Source organism: Octopus bimaculoides, chromosome 1 (assembly GCF_001194135.2).
Source record: "Octopus bimaculoides isolate UCB-OBI-ISO-001 chromosome 1, ASM119413v2, whole genome shotgun sequence".
Classification (NCBI taxonomy): Eukaryota; Metazoa; Mollusca; class Cephalopoda; order Octopoda; family Octopodidae; genus Octopus; species Octopus bimaculoides.
In genome coordinates, this window is record NC_068981.1 from 22,240,626 (window position 1) to 22,267,077 (window position 26,452).

At 35.8% G+C, this 26,452-nt stretch overlaps 1 protein-coding gene across 1 annotated transcript in view; it reads right to left on the reverse strand.

Moving 5' to 3' along the window:
• The window catches only part of LOC106884247 (uncharacterized), a 47,264-nt gene that overhangs the window by 3,540 nt on the left and 17,272 nt on the right, over positions 1-26,452 (reverse strand). Inside the window, exons 2-4 of the mRNA XM_014935519.2 lie at positions 11,360-11,526; positions 5,014-5,194; positions 2,321-2,526 (exon numbers count right to left, since the gene is read on the reverse strand). Of these exons, the coding sequence (XP_014791005.1) occupies positions 2,321-2,526; positions 5,014-5,194; positions 11,360-11,526 (554 nt within the window). The remainder of the gene's footprint in view (positions 1-2,320; positions 2,527-5,013; positions 5,195-11,359; positions 11,527-26,452) is intronic.

The following is a 26,452-nucleotide window of genomic DNA, read 5'->3' on the forward strand; positions in this document are numbered from 1 at the left end:
GCCAGTCAGGCGGTACTGGCAACGGCCACGCTCAAAATGGTGCATCTCATGTGCCACCCGCACAAGAACCAGTCCAGGGCACTGGCAACGATCTTACTTGGCTTGCCGGGTCTTCTCATGCACAGCACATTTCCAAAGGTCTCGGTCAGTAGTCATCGCCTCGGTGAGGCCCAATGTACGAAGGTCTTGCCTCACCATCTCAGCCCAGGTCTTCCCTCAACTGTTAGGGTGTGGCACTTTTTCACGCAGCTATCCTCATCCATTCTCACCACATGTCCATACCAGCGCAATCGTCTAGAAACAACATTTTGAAATTATATTATAATTTCAGACTGTGGCCATGCTGGGACACCACCTTGAAGAATTTTAGTTGAACAAATTGATCCCAATATTTATTTTTTCTTAAGCACAGTGCTTACCCTACTTATTCTTTTGCTGAATTGCTAAAGTTTATGAGGATGTAAACACACCAACACTGGTAGTCAAGTGGTGATGGGGGACAAACAGACACACAGACATACAACAGGCTTCTTTCAGTTTCCACCCACCAAATCCACTCACAAGGCTTTGGTCAGCACGAGGCTATAGTAGAAGATACTCGTCCAAGGTACCATGCAGTAGGACTGAACCTAGAACCATGTGGTTGGGAAGCAAACTTCTTACCACACAGCCATGCCTGTGCTTAGTATAAATATATAAATAAATTTTTAAGAGTTATAACAATTGTACTATTTCATTTTCAAGAGTTAAGACGAGGAGTGAAAGAGTTAATTGGTTTCAAATACCTAAGAATAAATATTCTTCTTGAAAATCCAACATAACTTGCAATGGCACTCTAGAAGTCTAAAAAAATCTAAATATTCTCTTGTACCTGTAGGTATGGTACATAAAAAGAAAAGGAGTAAGAGAACTAATTGGCTTCAAATACTTAAGGATAAATTTTGTACTTGAAAATCCAACATAACTCTCAAACGCACTCTAGAATTTTAATAAAATCTAAATGTTCTCTATTTATTAGTTCTATATTTAATATGATACAGCTACACTTTGATCTTAGCCAAAAGGCTGTTTATTCTTTTACTTGTTTCAATCATTGAACTGTAGCCATGCAGGGGCACTGATATGACAGAGTTAGTTGATCAAAATCACAACATTTTAAAGGCTGGTATTCTCTTCTATTGGCTTCTGTTTGCTGAAGTGCTAAATTATGGGAATGAAAACCAACCAACTAACCAATACTAAATGACAAGCAATGGGAAATAAACACATACATACACATATACAACAACTATGTTTGGTTCAGTTCTCAAGAACATGCAATGACAACCTTACATTTGCTTCTTTCAAAAATGCTGCACCAAATCTTATCTGTACAACTATGTTTCTGAAACTTATCTGCAAAATTGCTTCTTTTTTGTATGATCCCATATTAGACAAACATCCAGCAACTTATTCTTTACACTCCAGTGACACCAAAGAGCCCTGCTAGGGTACAGGTAATGTCTCATAAGTTTTATCATCATCATCATCTAATGTCCACTTTCCATGTTTGTATTGGTCAGACGGAATTTGTTGAGGCAGATTTTTCTACAGCCAGATGCTCCTCTTATCACAAAACCTCAACTGTTTTTAAGCAAGATCATATTTTTTCCACGGAAGACTGGAAATGATCAACCTCACGTGCATGACGATAAAACTCATTTACAATAATCATGTGACATCTAGACAAGGGTGCACACACATATACCCAACAAATTTCTTTCAGTTTCCAACTAACAAATCCACTCATAAGGTAAGCCCAGGGCTAGAGTAAAAGACACAAAGTGCTATGCAGTGGGACTGAACCAAAGACCACATGATTAGGAAGCAAGCTTCTCAGCCACATAGCCATGTCTGCACCTATCTTAGTTTATAGAGAAAAAACAAAAGCACAATGTGTATTAATTACAAAAAGCATAAAAGCATATAGAAGAATAACAGATTCTTATGTACTTTTGACTGATCATCATTGTTCTATGTTGATATTAGCTGGACAAGTCTGCTGTATAACATGTAGCCACTCATTAACTGGGCTCAACATCCAGGGATCCAATCTCAATGTTTCTACTAATGAGCACTTTCTAGTGTCAAACATACTTGCAGACATAAGCCAAGAAAAACTGATTTATCTTGTTATGTGACATTGCTAGATAATAGAAGACACTCTCATCCAAATCCAACCAATAAACTATACATGAAAGTAGTGATAGTTACAACTGTATAACAACTATTTTGCAGGTCAATGAATGTAATCATAACTTTATGGTTAGAAACTACTTACTATGTCGTTAACTACAAGTTCATCAAACTTTTGTTCGTCTTCCAAAACAACCATGACAGCTTCAAGGGGAGTCATCATATTCCAAAGGCCATCACTACCCAAAATTAGGCATTTGTCATTCTTGGGAAGAAGGTTGTGGACAGATACATCGGGCATTGGAGAGATAATGAAGTCTCCATAAGCATAGTTGAAACTCCACAAATCACCTGAAAAATAGAGATAAAAGAGAAATTTGTTAAAGTTTTCTTGATTCAGAAAGAATGTTCCATGCATTCAAAATATCAAGTTAATCTTAGGAGAATTTATTAGAACAATGGTGTAAGGCACAAAGTAAAAGTGTCAAACTTTTAGGTTTGATGTCCTGTTGGCTTCCAAGGTCAAATCAAACCAAAGTGCAACCTAATTCCATTTCCAAGATGCTAAAATAGTTTCTTTGTTGTGTTGTATTAGAACTCAAAATGGTGAATAGGGGAGGAGCATATTTATGCTCCACAGGTGATTTACCTTTAGAACCACATCCTGCTGTGAGAGACAATGCAACTTTTCAAATATAAAGATTTGCCTAACAAATAATTAAAAAATATATACAGACAAAGCTAAAAATAACAAAAATCGGAATTAACTTGAAGCATAAATAGTTAATGCTGACATTGGAAAAGCAATGTTCACAGCTGAAGATTTTTTTTTTTTGCTGTGTTTCTTAAACATGTAAACTACATGACAAAAAAAGTTAACTTTGAGTGTAATGCATATTACTAAAATAAACTGCTCATATCCCAGTATTAAACATCTTAAAAGGTGATTTAAAACCTTGTGGCAGTTTTGTATTTCATTATGCAGGATTGATCTGAATCAATAAAACTGAAAGAAGCCTGTTGTATATATGTATGTGTGTGTTTGTTATTTGTGTCTGTGTTTGTCTCCCCCCCATCATCGCTTGACAACTGATGTTGGTGTGTTTACGTCCCCATCACTTAGCAATTTGGCAAAAGAGACCAATAGAATAAGTACTAGGCTTACAAGGATTAAGTCCTGGGGTCGATTTGTTCGACTAAAGATGGTGCTCTAGCACAGCCACAGTCAAATGACTGAAACAAGTAAAAGAATCATAAGAAGACTATGAGAAGGTCATGGATAGAGTGCCTCTGATAAGTCTGCTAAAGTGCAACTGACCTGGGACTAAACAGCAACAATCTGCTCTGATATTATGTGACTTATCAAGTTTCTCAGAATTTTCTCACACTGCTTTTATAATAATCATTTCCTGAGAAAACATATTGATGTCACTGTATCTAGAATCAATCTTTACCAGGAAGTTTTACCTTTTACACAACTGAAATTAACCTACTTTTGATATTTGTTTTCATACCCATTTCTTCCAACCTAGCAAGGATTAGATGAATATAGTAATAAGGCTAGTTGAATGTGGTACTGTTTTACAGTTTGATGTCCTTCCTAAAGCTATTTATTTATTACTGTAGAAACAAAATGGATATTTGGACATTTTAAAACCTCATCTAATATTGTCAGCTTACCCTCAACCAAGTCTTTAATAGTCATTGTCATTCAATTTAATTTAAAATCTGAAGGCTGTAGATGTGGCTCAAATAGTAGAGCATTTATTTTCTGCTTTCAGGGTCCAAAACTCACTAAAATTGACTTTACATAACTCTAGTGTTGATTAGAGTAATATGCTGATACTTCAACAATCAGCCTTGTATTTCAGTAAGAAATTTTTATTATTTCAAAACTATTTTTTATTAGCAAATTTGCTTTGAAAACCTGTTATATAATTAAAATACTATAGATTGATGAAGTGACTAAAAGCTGGTACATAGATAATCTTTAATAACTCCAGAAGAAAAGTAATGAGGTGGACCAATGACATTAAGTTAAAATCCAAATCTAATTAATTTGATGACAATACCATATAATAGTCTTAACCAGATTCAGTTCTCAAATCAGATAGCATTATAGTTGCATTCAGTTTTAGGTGACAATAAGGGTCTTCAGAGTATCCCTGTTATCACTTGATCAACATGAAATCTCCACCTATTGTCATAAAAAGGAAACAACACATTGGATAATGCAGTCATAGCTACATTATACCTGGGAAAGAAAAAGCTTGTTAAAAGCTAAAATTCATTTGGTTGTAGCTGATCAACCAAATACTTGATCAATATTGACCTGAAGCTAAATAACAAAATTCTATATTTTGAAGTTTACACATGAGCATTATCATTTCATATCCATTTTACCATTCTTGCATGTCTTGGCTGGGTCTTCTTCAATAGTGTCTTGCAGTCTTCACCACTTCTTCACATATCTTCCTCTTCTGTTAATCCTTTGGTTTTTGATTTCTAGGCACTTTTTCCATCTTGTATGCATCACATATCTATTCTCTTTCATGCATCTGATTTGGCTTAAACCCAGTTTTCTCTCAATTAATTTCTCCTCCATCCTATATGGTTGCTAACATTACCCAATCTCGGACATCACACTCACTTCATTTGTCTTGCCTTTCCTCAACCTCTGCACTCAATGCTTGTGCTTCACTACCATGTAACAAAACATTTACTACACAAACAACATACAATGTCCTTCATCTGGTAAAAGAACATCTTTGTTGGCAACAGAAGTAATAGCTCAAATAAAACAAATCAAAACAATAAAAGCCCTTGAGATTGACTTACCTAAAGAACGTGCCACAGCCAAAAAAGGTATCTTGTCCGTAACTGTGCTACGTCTAATAGGTCCTTTGTGAGTAAGCTTAGGCCGGTTCCACACCACCCTCTGTACACCAGCTTTAGTTACAACTTCACCGCCACAATCTTCTATTCGTTTACGTTCTTCAGGACATTCGGGTTTGTGATCCTGTGAAGGATAAAATTAAAACAGAAGATACATTTAAAATATTTTAAGTCTTTGTATTGCAACAATTATAAAGCTACATAGTGTTCAATTAATTACTAGTAAAAAGATGAGGATGTACATTTTTCTGAGAAAAGGCATAATTGATTTTACTGACTCCACTACTAAAGTAAAGGAAAGAAAGGACCCCCTTCAGTCATGAATGACCATGGGATTGCACCTAGAAAGTTACCCTCTGAGGTACAAGTCTGGACAAGGTTGTTTATGGACAACCAGCAGTTGCCCATCCATACCAGCCTCTCCTCTCCATGCCACCAATGTTATCCAAGGGAAAGGCAAAGGCCAGTACAGTTTGGCACCAGTGATGTTGCAGAGCAATGTGAAATAAAGAGTCTTGCTCAAGAACACAACATACAGCCCACTCTGGGAATCAAACTCACTACCTTATGATCGTTTGCCTGACACTCCAATCACTGAGCCATGCATATTCACAGTACTGAAGTAGTACTTATTTTATCAATCTGCAAAGATAAAAACTAATTTGATTTATGTTTGATTTAGACTCAGAATGTAACAAATATATTTATGTATTTTGTTTTGCAAGATTCTTGATGTGAAACTGTGAGTTGAAACAGATATTGTTATATTTGGGGATGTTATTTGCTATTTGGCACATACACACACACACAAAGATTATCCCTAAATATAACAGTAATTAATATCATCATCATCATTTAACGTCCGCTTTCCATGCTAGCATGGGTTGGACGATTTGACTGAGGACTGGTGAAACCGGATGGCTACACCAGGCTCCAATCTGATTTGGCAGAGTTTCTACAGCTGGATGCCCTTCCTAACGCCAACCACTCAGAGAGTGTAGATATAATTATTGATAAAATTGTCCCAAAGATTTAATTTTTGTGTAGTGTAACCAAGGTAGCTATCTTTAGAGCCCATCTCTCTCCTAGTTATTGGCCTACAAATACAATTGGCAGCAGTGTTGTTTTAACACCCACTTTCTCATGTATTGGGTCAGATGGAGTTCATGGAGTTCTATGGCCAAATGCCCTTCCTGTCACCATCCCTTATCTGTTTTCAAGCAAGGTTAATATTTCCATGGCCAGACATATTTTTGCAGAATATCAACAATGAATGGCATTCATTTACAAGAATCCTATGATGGCAGGGTAAGAACACACACACACACACACACAAGCTTCTTCCAGTTTCTATCTATCAATCCACTCACAAGACTTTGGTTGGTCTGGAGCTATATTAAAAGACACTAACTTAACCCTTTAGCGTTTAAACTGGCCATATCTGGCCCAAATTTTCTAGCTGTTTTATATTCAAATTAGCCAGTTCTTGCCTCTCATACTGACACTACACTGTCATTCTAAAAATAAACAGTCGCATCATCAAAATCTCAAAGCTATAAGATTATGAATGATTAATTCGAAAAAATCATCATCATCATCATCATTTAACATCTGTTGTCCATGCTGGCATGGATTGGACAGTGACTAGGCTGGCTCACTGGAAGGCTGCGCCAGGCTCCAGTCTGATTTTACATGGTTTTCTATGACTGGATGTCCTTCCTAACACCAACCACTCCAAGAAGGTAATGGGTGCTTTTACATGCCATTTGCATAATACCAGTATCTGCCATGACTGATTTTGCTTGGCTTGATGGGTCTTCTTCTCAAGCACAACATAATGGCAAAGGTCTTGGTCATTGCCTCTGTGAGGTCCAACGTTCTCAAAAGGAACTCAACCACCTTGCCTCTGTGAGGCCCAACACTCGAAAGGAATCCAGCCACTTTGCCTCCATGAGGCCTAATGTTCAATGTGACTAAACAAGCCTTAGATTTGATTGAGTAATCTGAATACTAAAGGGTTAAAGTACCATGCAGTGGAAATGAACCTGAATCTATGTCATGGGAAACAAACTTCTCAATCACATAGCCATGCCTGCACATAAACGACTGGATGAGGCCCTAGGACAATTGGATCCCCAAGGCCACAATGTGCATTTCAAGAAGTGAATGTCCACTGAGTCCTACAATCTGCATCAGTTCACTTGGACAGCCATGTCAAATGATCCCATGAGTAACTGGTATTAAAATGGCTTGCCTAGGAATTGAACCTATATTGTAAGCTTAGCTTGCAAGGGGCCTACCAGAAATCTATGATACTTGTAAAGTTACAGATGTTACTAGTTATAATGTTAAAATGGTTGATGAAGTAGAGATCCTGGTTAGTTTCAGTTTATAATAATGCTACTAATAATACATTTGGGAATGCTTGAGTGCCACAGTATTCTATTTTCCTCCCTAGAATTTATGAAAACAAAAACACAAGTCAAAAAATAAATAAATAAGCCGTAAAACCCCCAGCTAATCATAACTAATACACTGTTATAGAAATGTTATTAAGCGTTCACCAGAGAGTGTGGATTTGACTCTAAGCAGACTAGTGAATTTGACTGTCAGCAGACTAACACACAGAAATAATATTTTTTGTTTATATGCAAGCAGGTCTTGAATAGTTTTGCATCAAAATACTTAAGTTCCTTTATTATTGTATTTCTTTAAAAGCAATGAAATATTCAATAGGACAATTTAAATGTCAGGGAGTTTGAATGAAATCTTATATCTTATGATGAGACTCAACAAACACCCAAAAACTTTTCTGAAAATACACACACACACACTACTACCTGACAGAAATACATATCCAAAGAAAAAAGAAAAAAAAGGACTTTGATGTCTTCACAAAGCAGGAAAGCAGCAAATAAATGTTTGGCAAAGTTATTTTTTTCTGTCTTGTCTGTGGTAATGAAGCTTACAGATTGGTGGGAAACCCAGACTAATGCAACACAGCAGACTTGTGGGGAAGAATTATTCATGTTCTTTAGTGTCAATTATTTAGTATTCTGTGTAAGTGATTCAAGCTGGAAACCCGAGTGCACTGAAATATTTTGTGATGGTGCCAATGTGTTCTGAAATGTAGGAGGCCACAGTAGTAGTAGTGGTAGTAGTAGAAGAAGAGCAGGTGAAGAAAACAAATGTATCAATGCATCAAGATAGAGCTATTTTGATTCAACCTGCCTGAAACCATCTCTTGGTTCTATGATACACTCCATTTCAAAGTAATCTTAATTAATACTTTCCATCAGAATTTCATGCTAATTTATGTTCCAAATACTAGCTTGATACTGACAAAACTATTTCAATGAATTTGTTGTTGTTTTCAAAATTAATTAAAATAAAGACTGCATTATAGTCACAAAAGAGTTAAGCACTTTTCAATGACAATAGTTGCAAAATTATATTTTAATTCAAATTGAGGTAAAGCCGTTAAGTTTATTTCAGAACTTTTATACTTTTGATGAGAGATCTGACCGGAAATCACGTGTCAGAACAAGGTATCATCATTACCATCATCACCATCATCGTCATTTTAGCATCTGTTTTCCATGCTGGTATGGGTTGGACAGCTTTGACAGGAACTGGCAAGGCCAGGTGCTGCACCAGGTTCCATAGTCTGTTTTGGATTGGTTTTACTGTTGGATACCCTTCCAAACACCATCCACTTTATAGAGTACACTGGGTCTTTTTATGTGGCACCATCACCAGTGCTGGTGGGGTGATTATTATCATTTGCAAATTCATAACCATTTGTACTATTATATATTCACTAATCTCTGCTTTATTGATAAGAAAAACTAACTAGCATTATCCACTGCCATTGCCAGTCTCATCACTGTTTTACTGTTCACAATTCCATGCTTGTATGGGTTGGAAGAAGTTATATTTGAAGCAAATTTTCTATGACCAGATGCCCTTCTTGTTATTTCTTTACTGTCCACAAGGGGCTAAACATAGAGGGGACAAACAAGGACAGATAAACGGATTAAGTCGATTATATCGACCCCAGAGCGTAACTGGTACTTATTTAATCGACCCCGAAAGGCTGAAAGGCAAAGTCGGCCTCGGCGGAATTTGAACTTAGAACGTAGCGGCAGACGAAATACCACTAAGCATTTCGCCCGGCATGCTAACGCTTCTGCCAGCTCACTTTTCTTGTTGCTGACAATCCCACTAGGTCAAGATGAGGAAACAAGCATGCACACATACTCTTTTACTCATTTCAGTCATGTGGCCATGGTCATGCTATATATATATATATATATCTTTTATTTGTTTCAGTCGATAGATTGCCTTGAAGAATGAATTGACTCCAATGCTTTTGCCAGAGAGTTAGGCTAAGGGTCATAAACAGACCAACACCAGTTGTCAAGCAGTGGTGGGGGCCAAACAGACACAAAAGCACACATGGATATACATATATAAGACAGGCTTCTTTCAGATTCCATCAACCAAATCCACTCACAAAGCTTTGGTCATCCTGAGGCTACAGCTGAAGACACTTTCCCAAAGTGCCACACTGTGGGACTGAACATGGAACCAGGTGGGCCACACCGATGGTTTTGTAAAATATTACTCTAATTATAACAAAGTTTCAAAAACAATACTTTTAAGTTACTTGAAGGGAATCAAGATATCTGATGACATGAAAATTGTTAAAAATGCTTTATTAGTATATTTATTACATAGGAATGTTATTATCAGTATCACATCATCATCGTTTAACGTCCGCTTTCCATGCTAGCATGGGTTGGACGATTTGACTGAGGACTGGTGCAACCGGATGGCTACACCAGGCTCCAATCTAATTTGGCAGTTTCTACAGCTGGATGCCCTTCCTAACGCCAACCACTCAGAGAGTGTAGTGGGTGCTTTTACGTGTCACCCGCACGAAAACGGCCACGCTCGAAATGGTGTCTTTTATGTGCCACCCGCACAAGAGCCAGTCCAGGGGCACTGGCAACGATACAACTAATAAATGAAAGCAAAAGTTGTGTATTTTTCCAATGCCATAACTGACTGGTAATGTAACAAGAAACTTATACATGAAACACCTGCTCAACTACTTTATAGCATTACCTTATATCGCAGAACAGAATCACTTAAATCCAGTAAGTACAGCACTAAAAAGGTTTTTTAAAAAAACTGTCAAAGGGATTAAGTTTACGATTAGTTAATTGCTTTGGTTTTATTTGTTTTTTTTTTTGTTGTTTTTTTAAAGAACCAAAGCTGAAATGTCACATGTATATTAAATCTGGAAAGTGAATTAATCAATCAGTTAATTATTCTTTTAGTCAAAAACCAAAGATTAAAATGTCACCTGTATCATATTTGGCAAATGAATTTTTCGTGCTACTCTTGTCAAACAGCTAGCATGCCATTACCACTACAACTACCATTCTCAATTTAGTATTGATTTTTCACCACCTCTTTATTGAACTAACCTGTAAACTAGAATACATATTTGTAGCAGATTTCTCACAATGATTAGGTTCCATCTCCGGAGATGAGATTTCAAAGGGATAATAAATATGTAATTTACTTTTTTTGCTAAGTGCTTTATGTTCATTTTTAAAGCCAACACAGGATAGTTTTACATAGTAGAACATTTACATCTCAACTATTAAAATAACTTCTAATATAGGTTGAGTTTCTTGTAGTGCTAACTATAACCAAAATATGCATATTGTGACCATACATGGAAAATATAAAAGCGCTAGAGATAACAACACAATCATTAATATTGAGAAGGAAGGGTATTGAAGAGAAATAACCAAATTCTGAGTTGATAGACTCCAACTAGAACATGCAACAATATAGCAACTTTACTGACAAGAATCTTCCAATTCAGGTATTTAGTGAAGTGGCGCCTACAGAGCCAACTTTGTTTGGAAGTTTCTAATGTAAAACATTATTGAAGATTTGAGTTATGCCAAAGGCAATGGCTTAGCATTCACTGATGTTCAACAAACCATTAATAAATGTGATGAGTGATACTTCTATTGGACCTACTATAGTGGTGGTCAATGAACAGGGAAATATAATCAACACTGTTCATGATAACTTAATTTGAATGAACTTACATTTTAAGAGATGGGAACAATAATTTAGTGATCTGTTTGTATAGCCATAGATGTGACAGCAGTATTGAATGTTGCTATAAACTTTTAGCAATAAACTAAGATATAGCCCACATTTCCTGGAATTCAGTGGTTAAGAATGTTCAAAGAATACTTACTTTAGTTAACATTAAAGCATGAATATCAGAATGCTCCCCTTGGAAACCAAGAGCTACTCCAGAATCTCCAACATGTCCGATGTATAACTTGCTGCGCTTTATAATTGCAATACTGGCCGTTGTTCCTGATGTGCTGGGGAACCCACTGAGAGTTCTGGGCCAGTTATCTGAAACAGTTGAAAATATAAAACATTTACAATATCAAAAACAACAATAACAAAAAAAAAAAGTATATTAAGAAATAAGCTAATAGTAGCAACCATTCTAGTTTATTTACATGTATATAATTTGATCTATAGTAAGCAGAAACCCATTTCTACTTCAAAAATATCAGATGAAAAAGAGAAAATAAAATCAATATTTCTTAATCACTTATCATTGTTTTAAATGTTTGGCAGTATAATCAGGAAATTGTAGCACTGAAAGGCTCAAGCCTCAGGCTGATTAAAACACACAATAGTTACTAAGCTGATACTAAACTCTTGATGTCATTCACAGAGTAGTATATATTTTTCTATAAAATTTAGATTTTGCTTTCATGATAAAATCAATTTGATCAATCAATCTAAATTTAGCCAGAATTATCTTTGACTTAAATGCTGGAAAAGTGAAATTTGAACTAATGTTTCTCTCTATAAACTTACAATGTATAATATTGCAAGTGCCAAGTGAGAGAAGAGAAGAGCTGTCTATTAGAGAAATTGTAGCACAATTTTTGTTATGAGACAATATCACAGTATATTGAAAAAGTTAGACAAAAAACAAAATATCTTGAACCAAACTATGTAATGATCTCATGTAAGAATCTCAGAGATGAAAAGTGAATGGATTATTGTAAAAAAACAAACTGTTTGGTTTAATCGTGGAAACACTAATGTTAGTCAGTGATAATAGTAAGCATAGTTTAGATAATCAGCACTTAACACTTTTTAGTAATAATTAATTGAAAACACATCTGAATTTAATGGTTTCAAGAAATTTCATCGTAAACATTTTTGCTATAAGAAAATGCATTGAAAGAAATTTTTAAATGACATCATCATGTTTTTCTTTTAATGTTTGATGCTGACTAAAGATTTGCTTTTATGAAACCTTTTATCATTCTTTCTTTTTTTATTTTAAAAAATGCTGATAAATGCTTTATCATTGTCCATATGGCAAATTTTCCTATATGGTGAAATTTCTTACGGCAAATTTTCCAGACACGAAAATTTTATGCACAGCTCACTATGATATAGACTTACACCTCAACCTGTAATATATATAGTATACAAGTGTACATATAACCAAGAAGAAAATCTAAACTTAGAGAGAAAAGTGAGCTTCATATATACAGCAAAGAATGTTACTTGCCACATTGTGGGAAGATCATTTCACAACAAATTATTTGAAACACTCGAAACATCTTTTTGTTCACATTCTTTCTACAAGCCAACAAGGAAACTTCTATGTAGTCCTTGACATGTTAGTAAAAGTAGCCAAGCCTGCCTCAAATTACACCTTAATGTCTTTAAAAAGAAGGACTTAAGATTGAGTGACCATGGCAGGAACACCTTTTATGAAGGTTGACCATATTTTTTCTTCACTCTCTCCAGTTCTATATTAATATTGCTGCCGGACTGGCTCCCTTGCAGGTAGCATGTAAAAACACCTTTTGAGCGTGGTCGTTGCCAGTACTGCCTGATTGGCCCTCGTGCCGGTGGAACATAAAAAGCACCCACTACACTCTCGGAGTGGTTGGCGTTAGGAAGGGCATCCAGCTGTAGAAACTTTGCCAGACCAGAATGAGCCTGGTGCAGCCTCTGGCTCCCCAGTCCTCAGTCAAACTGTTCAACCCATGCCAGCATGGAAAGCAGATGTTAAACGATGATGATGATGATGATGATGATTGGATTTTCAGAAGCTTATAGAAAAGAATTCTCATGACATTATTTCTATCCACTCAATGGTTCATTGACAGTTTTACCAGCTTATTTTAGAACAAATAAAAGCAGAATATATAAACATTCTTCAGATAGTTATCTTAACTATTTTATATATTATTATGGCACATAGTGGTCCTAAAATTTTGTTTACCTCTTTCATATCTTCAGGCAAGATCTTAATCTAGATTTTCTTTTAATCTACCTTTAATCCATACTATATCTATATTTAATCCACATTTACAGAGTTGATTAGTCTATTTATGTTAATTGTATCTAAAATTGTATGTGATTCTCTAGCTTCAAGCTTAGGTCTGGTTTCAAGGCATATTGTAAACAAAAGTTAAATTTCCTCATGGATAGGACACATTTCTAGAAGGCATGTCATCTATTCCTGACAAGCAGAATTGAAGTATTGTATTTAGAAACACATCAAAAGATTTGTAGTAGAAATGAACACAAAATCTACAAGTCTAACAGTACAATGAAAAAATATCTGAACTAATATATAACATCTAATGCAATAGTTTAACTGAAATTTGTTAGACTGACCATTTCTTCTTTTGCTTTAGTCAAATTCATTTTATTTGACTGCTGTTGTGGTTATTGCACCTTGAACATCTATAATCAGAATGTGTTCCACCTGTGTACATCTTGTCTTTTTATTTATTTTTTTTAATCTAGGACTTGTTTCAGTCATTTAACTGCGGCCATGCCTTTAGTTGAGCAAATCGACCCCAGGACTTATTCTTTGTAAGCCTAGTACTTATTCTATTGGTCTCTTTTGCCGAACCGCTAAGTTACGGGAACGCAAACACACCAGCATCGGTTGTCAAGCGATGTTGGTGGGGACAGATACACACACACAAACATATATATATATACATATATATGACGGGCTTCTTTCAGTTTTTGTCTACCAAATCCACTCACAAGGTTTTGGTCGGCCCGAGGCTAAAGTAGAAGACACTTGCCCAAAGTGCCACGCAGTGGGACTGAACCCAGAACCATGTGGTTGGTAAGCAAGCTACTTACCACAGAGCCACTCCTGCGCCTACTTATCTAATGTGTCTTACTTTTTTTCTTTTTCAAACAATAAGATGTGATTTGAAGTGAAGCTGTTTTTAGCAGATTGAACAACCATATAAAGACTCCTACAATGGCTAACCATTTTTTACTTGTCTCAGTTTACATAGATACAAACACACACATACACAGAAAAAAGCCCCTCATCTTAGTACTTATATCCATCACTTTTGTTGAACTGCTAGGTTCATATACAACCCGACATCAGTTGCCAAACAGCGTTGTATGTGGGTAACACAAACATAGGCACATACACGCGGATATATCTGTGTTACATATATATATATGCACATATACATACATGACAGGCTTCCACACAGTTTCCATCAACTAATTTCACTCACAAGGCATTGGTTGGTCTAGGACTATAGTAGAAAATGCTTGCCCAAGGTGCTGCACAAGTGGGACGGACCCTGACTGAGCAAGCTTTTTAGTCAAACTGTTGAAATTAATAACAATGAAATCAAATAGTTTGTAGCCAAATGAAAATGAAAATATACAACACTGCTGTTGTTACATTGTGATAGATAACAAAATAGAAGTCTGTAATAGAGACCACGGTCACCACCATCATTGTTTTAGTACCCACTTTTCCAGGTTTGCATGAACCAGATGAAATCCATTGAAGAAGATTTTCTACAGCCAGGTCCTCTTCTTGCTGCCAATATTCCTTGTTTCCAAGTAAGTTAATGTTTTCCTAAGTCCTTTAAACACAAACATTGCAGAGGCCAGTCATGTTTCCACAGAGGATTGCAAATGAATGACAGTGATGTTCATTAACAATTAGTGAGAAGGAGACACATGAACACACATACATCCACACAACAGGCTTCTTTTAGTTTCCATCTACCAGAGTTACTCACAAGGTTTAGGTTGGCCTAGGATTATTGTAGAAGATACTTGCCCAAGAAGCCATACGATGGAACTGAACATCTTTGTATGCTCACAAACAAACATAAATACAGACAGTTTAGATAAGAACTCAAAGAATTACACACACACACAACCATGTATCTTCAACAGAAAGACACTTGTTCTTATCCTTCTACCATACTCTTGTTTTTGACACCTAGTATAAGACATAAGCCACCTCCCTCAGTACTACACCTCCACTCAATCAAGGGGTCTGGCCTTGCAAGTTACTCGGCAACTTCACTAGTGCTGGTGAAACAGAAAAGCACTCAGTACACTCTATAAAAAAGTTTGTATTAGGAAGGGCATCTACCAATAGAAACTATAATGAAACAGACAATGGAACCTGCCCGGTTTCGGGTTCAATCCCACTGTATGGCAACTTGGGCAAGTGTCTTCTACAATAATCATGAGACAATCAAAGCCTTGAGTGAATCTGGACATACATATATATATATATATGTATATATATATATATATAGGGTGAAATTAACAAAAAACAACAGACGAAGACAGGTGGTGTTGAAAACAATTAGATGTATTAGTATAATGCTCGGGAACTGAGAAAGTCTTTTTAACGTTTCGAGCCTACGCTCTTCTACAGAAAGGAACACGGAAAGAAACAAAGAGAGAAAAAAATGTGTGTAGTGGTCAGGAGAGTTAAGAAGGGAAGACACATACATACATACATACATACATACATACGTGTTTGTGTGTCTTGACATTGCATGATGGTTGTAAAATGAATATCACTGCTGTGCAAGTAGAGTTGTTCACTTCCAGCCTTCAGTGCAAAAACAAATGAGGGTTGGTGACAAGAAAGGCATCCAGCAGTAGAAAATCTACTTCAACAAATTCTGCTTGATCCATGCAAGCATGGGAATGTAGATAGTAAAACAATGATAATTATCTTGCTGTTGACACATACACACACACACACACATATATATATATATTATTTATATTATTATATGATTGAATGCCACACATTCTCTTCCAAGTAAGTTTCATACATATATATATATACTTGAATCTTGCTGGAATGGTGAAATTATATATATATATATATATATATATATATATATATATATAAAATATAATATAAAATTGCCATGGTTTATTTATATATTCAATATCATGCAAAGTGTTCTGGCTAATTTTGAATAACTTTGTATATAATATGTAACTATGGAAATTAAAAAGATTTTGAACTTTTGCCAGATGGTTTAATGAATAGAAATATCTTGAGAAATTTTCGTCATCTCTTTATATAGAAAACTTTGCATATGAATATTTGATAGACATAGTGTATAAAATATTTATATGTGTGAAAACAACTGACCATAAGTGAAAAGCCCTCACACATCACCAGGTAGTAACACAAACTATCTCCTATAGGAATGCAGGAAACAGATATAAACCTACACGCTCCAGAAACCGTTTTTTGAGTTGCAGCCATCAGAGTTGATATGATGGAAAGTAGATTAGAAGAGATTATAGAAATGCTAAAGTGTGTGATATGTATAAGAAGCAAAATAGCAGGAAACCTCAGCCGGATAGCAAAGGGACAAATTTTTTTTTAGATGGGTAGCAGTGATGGGTGATGATGCAGGCATATTCTTAGTGGAGAAATGGACAGATAAAGTAACTGATGGAGTCAGAGTGTGTGATGAAGTAATTAAGTATTGAGCAATGTAACAGCAATTCTTGCATATACTCCACAAATAGACCTAATAGACGAACAAAAGGACTGTTTTTATGAGTTTCGCCTGCAGACTATATTGATAACAATTGACAGTAACCACATATCATAATGGGCAATTTTAACAAACATAGTGGTGGTCAATATCATAATGGTCTCTCTGGTATCCATGATGTTTCTGGATATGGTACAAAAATGAGGAGGGATTAAGGATCCTGGAATTCTGTGATGCAAATGATCAAATGATTTGCAATGCTAACTTTAAGAAACCATCTGATGAACAAACGAATTAGACAGACTCAAGAAACAGGATAAATAGATAGACAGTTGTGAGTCTTACGTTTTCTTTAATGAAGAATGCACTACTCAACAGAGACTTTTGATCACGGACTTCAGTAAGAAATACACAGACCTAGTAACAGAAGATAATCTGGAGAAGGAGCTATGGAAGTTGAAAGAGACCTTTATACTAGAAAACAGCACAAGTGATGTTATCTTCCTAGTGAGGCAACTGAAGGAAAAGTAGTTCGGAGTATAAGCAGTTGAGCAGGGTTCAACATCTGATAATTACTAATGAAACAAAGGATAGAAGACTGGCTTGTGAAGGCCATTGTAACAGTCATGTACAGAGGTGTAATTAGCAAGTTGAGAGTCAGAATGAATTTAACAACATATTCAACATGCAACCAGAGGTTCACTGGGGCTCAGTTTTTAACTCTTTCCTTCTTTTATAGTTCCCGAGGCCACAATAAAAGAGCTTAAAACTGGTTGTTCATGGGAACCCCTGTATGGTGATAGTTATTATAGCAGAATCTGTAACAGTTTTAGAAGAAATTCCAGACATAAAAGCTAAACCTGGATTTGAGGGGCCACAAAGAAACCTTAAACAAAAAGGTGGGGGCACATAAGTTTTATTAAGAAAGAAGACAGGGTCCTAAAATCACCAGGGAAACAGTGATATATGTGTATTGCTGTGTAAAACATCAGTGTGTTTATGTGTTGTATACACATACACACACATGGATGTAGGCATGGCTAATTGAGTGGATAAGACAGTTACACCACAACCATGATATCACTGCATGCTATCTTGGGCAAGTATCTTTACTTTAACTTCAGGCTGATTCAAGCCCTGTGAGTGAAATTGGATAAATGGAAACTGTAGAAACCTATACTTGTAGTTCAAAGAGTCAACTGTGTCATTTTGATTTCACCTGAGAATTATATTAAGGATACATGTGTTTGCAGACAACTCACCGATTTTACACAGTAATTCAAAGATTAAGTTATTCAGCCAGTCCAACCCATGCCAGCATGGAAAACAGATGGATGATGATGATGAATTGATAAGACAACTGGCTGCTCATATATTGAAATTAGCAGGAGAATCCATTACACATACACACAACTGATGCATACATATGTAAATTGTGCATGTCAGCTGTGCAAGTATACCTGAATGCATCTGTGTTATTTCTTTACTACCCACAAGGGGCTACACACAGAGGGGACAAACAAAGACAGACAAACGGATTAAGTCGATTACATCTGTGTGCTTGTGTACATCTATGCATAGCTAGCAGCCTTGAATATTTGTGTGGGTCTGTGTGTGTGCACATTTCATTGAGGAATAACATCAACACTCCAAGACCGGAGGGCTTTGATACCAACCATTTACTTTGGTGCTCTCATTGCTGGAAAGCAATTGAAGATGTCGAGAAGAAACACATTTGACACCACCAGAAAGCAGAAAAGAGGCTTACATGAAGATTAATACCTAATTTTTTCAACCAAGCATTCACAAGTCCTGTATGCATCTGAAGTTGCATATAAAAAGTTGTGATGTACAGTCATCAAAGAATCCTTAATTGAAGCAGAAATGGTCATCATAGAATTCAGTAGATCGACTGCATGTGTGTATATGTTTAGTGGGCAACATTCATCTCCAAATCAAATTTAATACCCATTAATATTAATCTTCCCTTACGTTAACAGACGTCAATTTCCTGTTACTCAATGACCATAACAAATAACCAATATTTTTTTTTACTTTATTTCATAGTAATTTTCATTCTCTAATATTTTTGTAACATTCTGTTTTTGTAACACTTTAAACAAATGCTATCTTAGGTATGGAAGGAAATTGATGACATAATATATTATACACACATTTATATCGTAAAAAATGACTAATAAACTATACAACAAATTAGAAAACATAATATACATATATATATATATATACATATATGTATAAACATACATACACATATATATACATGCATATATATGCTGGTGGCACGTAAAAAGCACCCACTACACTCTTGGAGTGTTTGGCATTAGGAAGGGCATCCAGCTGTAGAAACTTTGCCAGATCAGATTGGAACCTGGTGCAACCTTCTGAATTGTCAACCCTCAGTCAAACCATCCAACGATGCCAGCATGGAAAGCCGACATTAAATGAAGACGATGATAATGATATATATATATATATATATATATATATACATATTTACACACACATACGCTACAACAGACAACTGAGTCCAGACAGCTACCTGCTAGCCAGCTCCATCATCCAGCCCAAGCAAGCATGAAGACTGGACCCTAAAAGATGATGATGATATACATACATACACCCCCCCCACACACACACACTACTTCAACATGTCTATCAAGTGACCCTGTGTGCAAAGGAAGAAATACCATTATGGTGGTGACCAAAAAAGTAAAAAAAATGTTGATCCACATGTTTTCTTACATCTTGCTTAACTTTGCTCTTCATTCTTCAGAGATCGATAAAATTTAATACCAATACTATATGAGGGTTGAAATCAATCAATTGTATCCCAGGCCCTACAGAAGTTGGCTTTGAGCCTAGCCTAAAAAAAAATCAATATTTATTAATAACAGCACAACCATTACTCTCCCCATCTCACTGACCTACTAATCTGCACATCGATTATTATAGGAATAAATTTAACAGACCGAAATATATACACGGAAATTTTCAAATTCATTGCTAACCTGTTTTGTCAAAGACAATGTAAAAGACATAAATTAACGTCTCAAAGACAATCAAGTCTTTAAGCAAGAATAGTTCAGCAAGTGGCAGAAATAGTGGTGCCAATTGAATTGTTTTGCAATATTTCGTTACATCTCATTGTATTGAGTTCAAACTCTGCTAGGTTCAAATTTTCCTTCCAACAATCTGGGTTTCATCATCATCATCATCATCATTGTTTAATGTCCGCTTTCCATGCTAGCATGGGTTGGACGATTTGACTAAGGACTGGCAAGCCAGAAGGCTGCACCAGGCTCCAATCTGATTTGGCAGAGTTTCTACAGCTGGATGCCCTTCCTAACGCCAACCACTCTGAGAGTGTAGTGGGTGCTTTTTACGTGCCACTGACACAAAAACACAAAAAAAGTATCAGTAATATACTGGTTTAACTTAACCAACCATACAACATCATTGTCATTTAATGTCCATCTTTCTATGCTTGCATGGGTCAGACGGAATTTGTTGAGTCAGATTTTCTGCAGCTAGATGCCCTTACGGTTGTTAATCCTCACCTGTTTCTAAGCAAGGTAAGATTTTACTCTGTCCAGACATGTTTTTCATAGAGACTGGTAATGAACAATCTTACTTGTAAGACAATGATGTTCAATGCAACTATCAAATGTCTGGACAAGGGGGTGCACAAGCACATATACACACACAACAGGTTTTATTTAGTTTTTGCCTATCAAATCCCCTCACAAGGCTTTGGTTGGTGTAAGGTTATAGTAGAAGACATTAGTCCAAGTGGGCATACAGCGGGACTGAACTCACTTCCTTAAAGATTTGTGGCCAGAGGCAAAAATCATATTGCAACATATTACCTAGCCCAGGTAAAGAAATTGTAAAATAAAGAGCGTACGTACTCTTCTTATTTCATCATAGCTCATTAGCAAGAGGAAACACAATGTGCTGCTGGCTAACTAACTTTGACAGGTTTGGTGGCAATGTACTGATTAGGTTGGCCTAGATCAGGAGATAATGGTTAATGGCCTCCTTAATGTTTTTCTCTTTGATAATGAAAAGGGAAGTAGTTGAGGAGAGGAGGAAAATAAACAGAGGAACTTTTGCAGACTATATACATGAAAAAAAGATTTCTGAAAAAAGAAAAGAAAAAAAAAGGGTGAGGAGTAAAAGAAAGTAAGTATGGAGAAAATGAAGTATAATAGTTTAAGAAAGGTCTCTTTAGTGCATAGTGTTATGATAAAAATTGCAGACAAAATGTACCAGGAGCCATATATTTTTGTTGCAACACCATTGTAGAATATTTAATCAAGATCTGCTTGTTTATTTTAAATTATTGTGCAGAGCTACCATCACTCCATCAGGTGCCACTGTTTTACTGTTTGGTCATGGTTGTTTGCTCGCTTGTTTGTTTTGTTGAATCATAGAAAAAACAAAAAAAACTAGGAAATTTTTATAATTCTCTTTTTTTTTTTTTATGAAAGATCAAGTAGAGTAATGAATGTTGATTTATTAGTAAGTTGAGTGAACTTTAAATATATAGCAGCCCTGCTCTATTCATTGAAGTTATGGTTATATGAAATGCAAATCAATTGAATGAAATACAAAATGCAATAGAAATAAATTGAGACAAGGTGAAGTAGGAATTATACTAATAACTTGCTTAGTTAATCATGTAATGTATGATTTCATCTATGGCTAGTGTAGCAAAGAAGGGTAATTATAGAGGTAAAAGTTTTGAAAGTTGGCTTCGTTGAGAAGACAATAACACAATATGATTAGCCGAGATGGAATGCAGTGTGGATTTGTACTATAATGTAAGACCATATATGTCATGTTTCTAGAAAGACAACTGTAAAGAAACTACTCTTTGACATTTGGTGCCTTGGAGGGGCCTTCAACTGAAGCCCACACTCCACAACTTGATGGGTCCAAAGAAAAATTGTGTGTAGATGAATGATTTATGACAGCTGTTCAAGTAAAATATGTTGTAAATCAATTTCGGTTTATCAGTGTATTTAATGGATGAGTTTGTAAATGTGAGTGTTCACCAGAGATCTGTTTTCTGTACAATAGTATTTATTATAGTTAAGGTATGACTAAAGAAAAAAATGTCTTTAGAAACTTTTAATGCTGATGATATGCATCTTGAGCAACAGAAAAAGTTTCAGACTCAAAATAATAGTTTAAAGGTGGCCCAATGCCTAAAAGTCATCATGGTAAACACAAAATTCTTAATTAGTAATAGAGAGTACAAAATCGAAGTGCCATTTAAAAGTAGCCTTCTTGAAGTGAGTAGACAGTAACTTAATACTACGTACTCAGTAAAGAACAAACAGAAAAAATGCAGTGGGATTTCTGGCAGACTGATGGGGAACCAGAGATTCATAGGCCCTACTGTTTAAATTGTGTGTACAATACAGAATTTTCCCTTATTTCTTACAAGGTCACTTCCAGAAGGTACTGGTTGTAGTAAATTTAACGAAGGAGATAAGAATGGTCATGATAAAAGTCTACTGTTTCTGTCATTACACTACTCTTCAAAATAAGGAGTAACAACAATGTTAATGGATTTTTAATTATACATCAAATATTTATTTGTGAGATAAGATATTAAGTGACTTTCCTAAAATCACTTTACTACACAGAACAGATATTCACAGCTCTATCAGTAGTGTAAAAGTAAATAGTGTTGCATGGAAGACTAAGTCTGATAAATATAATTTTTCTTTCTTTTTTTTTCTTTTTTTTTTCGTAGAAGTGAGATAGATGAGTCGACTGGATGCTGGAATAAAAACACACGGGGTTTAAGTTCAAATCTGCTGCAGGTGATTTGTTGTTTCCAAGTTGATACAATCATCAGAAAAAAAAGTATGAAGTCACATGGAAATATTATCTGCAATATGCTGGCATTAAATCCAGAGGGAGATTTATCATCCATTCACTTCACCCAATGAAACTAGAACGAAGCACTGGTACACAAAGTCTCTCAGTGTTTTAAGAGATTATGTACAAGTCAAGGACTTAATCACCTATCCACCATGTCAGTAACTCTAATAATTACTTTGTACACAGAATACAAAACCTCGATATTTTTTATGTTGGAAGAACAGGAAGTGAAATGGCTCCAACTAAAAACTGAAGCCAACTCAGATAATTGGCTTGTCATGAAACGACAATAAAGATGGACATGACATTAGGTCAGTTTTTGCAGAAGAGTTGACTGGAATATTAGTACCCTTGGGAAAAGTAGTTGGTTTTAGTAGGATTTCAGTAGGAAACAAATGGATAACTGCATAACTGGTTACTACATGTCTGTATTGCTAGGTCTCTTTACCATCTTATAATAATTCTGCTTGCTTCTGTTATTTAGCCTATTTGTAATGCTTCCAGTGATTAGGGGGGTGGGGGTGATGGTGAGTGAAATGTGTAATTGTTTTTCTTTTGAACTAAGTTGTTTTCCTTTGTTACTTAGCCTGTCTGTAACACTTTCATGTGATTAGTTGAAGGGCAAAGCAGAGAGCAAAAGAAATAGAGAGTAAGGCAGAGTGAGAGAGCTGTGTATTAAGTCTATAACATTGAGCATAAAGTATATAAAGTGTATCTATAAAGTGCATCAAGTAAACATTATATTCCAATTTCTTTCAGTTTTCAAAGATTGGCAAATGAGCGACTTTTGATGCAGACACAACACAGGCTACACTTTCAGGTTTTTTTGGATATAGTTTTCTGAAATAACCCAAAAAGTTTACCATTAGTTTCGTGAAATATTCACAGGTCCCACTAGAAATAATAATTTCTTTTATTGAACCAAGTACTTGATTGGGAATAATTTCAGTGATTTAGATGAAAGGCAAACTTGACTTCATCAGATATTGGACTTAGTACTTAAAAGGGACATAACTAAATACCACAAAACACTTTGGTTTTCTACTGATAATAATAATTGTTTCTAATTTAGATGCAAGGCCAGTATTTTTGAGGGGAGGGGCTTAACTGATTACACACTTCAGGCAAGTATTCTGTGTTATAAATGCCGGAAGAATGAAAAGTAGAGTTGACTGCTGGAATTTGAATTCAGAAATAAATATCACAAAGCATTTATTTAATGTTCTTAATGATTCTGCCAGTTCACTGCCCTTGATAATCATTTCTTCAAATGGCCCAAATTTGTTTAGGTGTATACCAACCCTAATACACAGCAAGTACTTCTTTGATGAACCACAAACATGAGGTGCTGTAATTCAATACTGCAACATATTTTGTCTGGTGTTATTGTTTATACCACTTCACTGCCTTTTTTTTTTTTACCACATATACAGTAATAATAGAAATGGTGTTTAACACTGGCACAAAGCCACAATTTTGTAGGGAAGGGGTGAAGTCAATTATAATCAGAATCAGTACATATCTAGTACCTACTTTAACCCCAGCCCAACCCATGATGAATGAAAGATAAAATTGGCCTTGGTAAATTTAAACTAAAGGTGTAAACTGATGTTCTACATTTAGCCACTCTACTGGTCACAACAATTATCATCTAGGCACAAGGCCAGAAATATTGATGAGAGGGACAGTTAGTTACATTAGCCCAGTTACTTATTTACAAAAATATGTAAATTAACATCAACTCTATTTGGATTTGAACGAAACACATAAAGGGATATAGTGACCTAAATCAGACATACACTCTTCTATTGTTTATCATCTGAAATTATATCAAATATGAAGTTCATTAACACAGCTTATTTTCTGTATTGCTTTAATCATAAATATTTCTAGCTTTGGCAAAAAGCCACAAGATGAATGAAAACAAAAGGATATTTTTCTTAACATGTGTTTGGTCAATATTTGACTAAATTATGCACTACTAATCCTTATTAGCTACCAGTAAACATCTGAATGAAATTGTGTTTCTATGTACTTATATGTATGACTATAGCTTTTATTGTGCTTAATTTATTTTTCATATAAAATACATAGATTGCCCAGTATAAAAACATAATGAACAGGGTTTAGTTTTATTTATATCCAAATAACAAAGCAACATTTTTGTGGTCCTCCCACCACTCCTAAAAGAAAAAAAAAATCCATTAAAATCATTGAATTATAAAGGTGTAGTTCTTAGCTTCGACAGGGTCTGAGTTAGGGATTACCTCAAAGGAATAACCAATTACACAGACAAGCACTGCTAAAATGTTGGCACCTAATGCTTTGGTGAATTCGAAGAATGTGATAGCAGCGCACAACACACAAGTTAAAACGCTCTAAAAATGGTGTGTATGTGTGTGTGTATGTGGGGTGGACTTTTCTTTCATACATGTTTCATTGAAGGTATGACTATGTTCCAGTTTTATCCTTTTTATTTATAAATTTTTCATATTTTCTATCAGTTCCCTGGAACTGATAGTTCCTATAGGATTAAAGTTTATAAATCCACATTCAACATTTCCAAACCTTCACAGATGCAAAATCTATTTCAGTTCTTGAAAACCAGACTGCAAAAGTGTGGAAGCATTGAACATGAATTTAGAAACTTTATTGTTTTAAAACTAACTGCAAGAAACTGCTACAAAAATATGAGAAATTTGCAATAAAATAAAAAAGAAGATAAAACTGTAACAGTACTGTCTTTACTGAAATATATATAGATCACATGGTATCAGTTTTGATCAGACTATTAGATGTTGTACACTTCACACTATTTTAGCCCTCGAAAGATGCCACCCCACTGGCTAGGCCAACAGGCCAACATACCCACTGATCAGAAGTTTATTAGATTGCAGGGTTCACCCACTTACAGCTGAGTGAGCTGGAGCAATGAAATGAAGTGCTTTGCTCAAAAACACGATGCACCATCTGGTCCGGGAATCAAACCAATGATCTAGCGATCATAGGTGCAACACCCCAATGACTCAGCCATGTGCCTACACACACACACACACACATAGAGGCCGCACTGTAAAGTGGTTGGTATTGGGAAGAGCATCCAGTCATAAAAACCATGCCAAAGCAGGCATTGGAGCTCAATGCAGTCCTTCGATACATTGGATCCTGTCAAACCATCCAACCCATGCCGGCATGGAACATAGATATTAAATGATGATGATGACGATGACATACGTCGTCGTCATTTAACGTCCGCTTTCCATGCTAGCATGGGTTGGACGATTTGACTGAGGACTGGTGAAAACAGATGGCTACACCAGGCTCCAATCTGATTTAGCAGAGTTTCTACAGCTGGATGCCCTTCCTAACACCAACCACTCAGAGTGTAGTGGGTGCTTTTACGTGTCACCCGCACGAAGGCCAGTCAGGCGGTACTGGCAACGGCCACGCTCAAAATGGTGCATTTCATGTGCCACCTGCACAAGAGCCAGTCCAGGGGCACTGGCAACGATCTCGCTCGAAAAAAAAAAAAAATTTCATGTGTCACCCGCACAAGA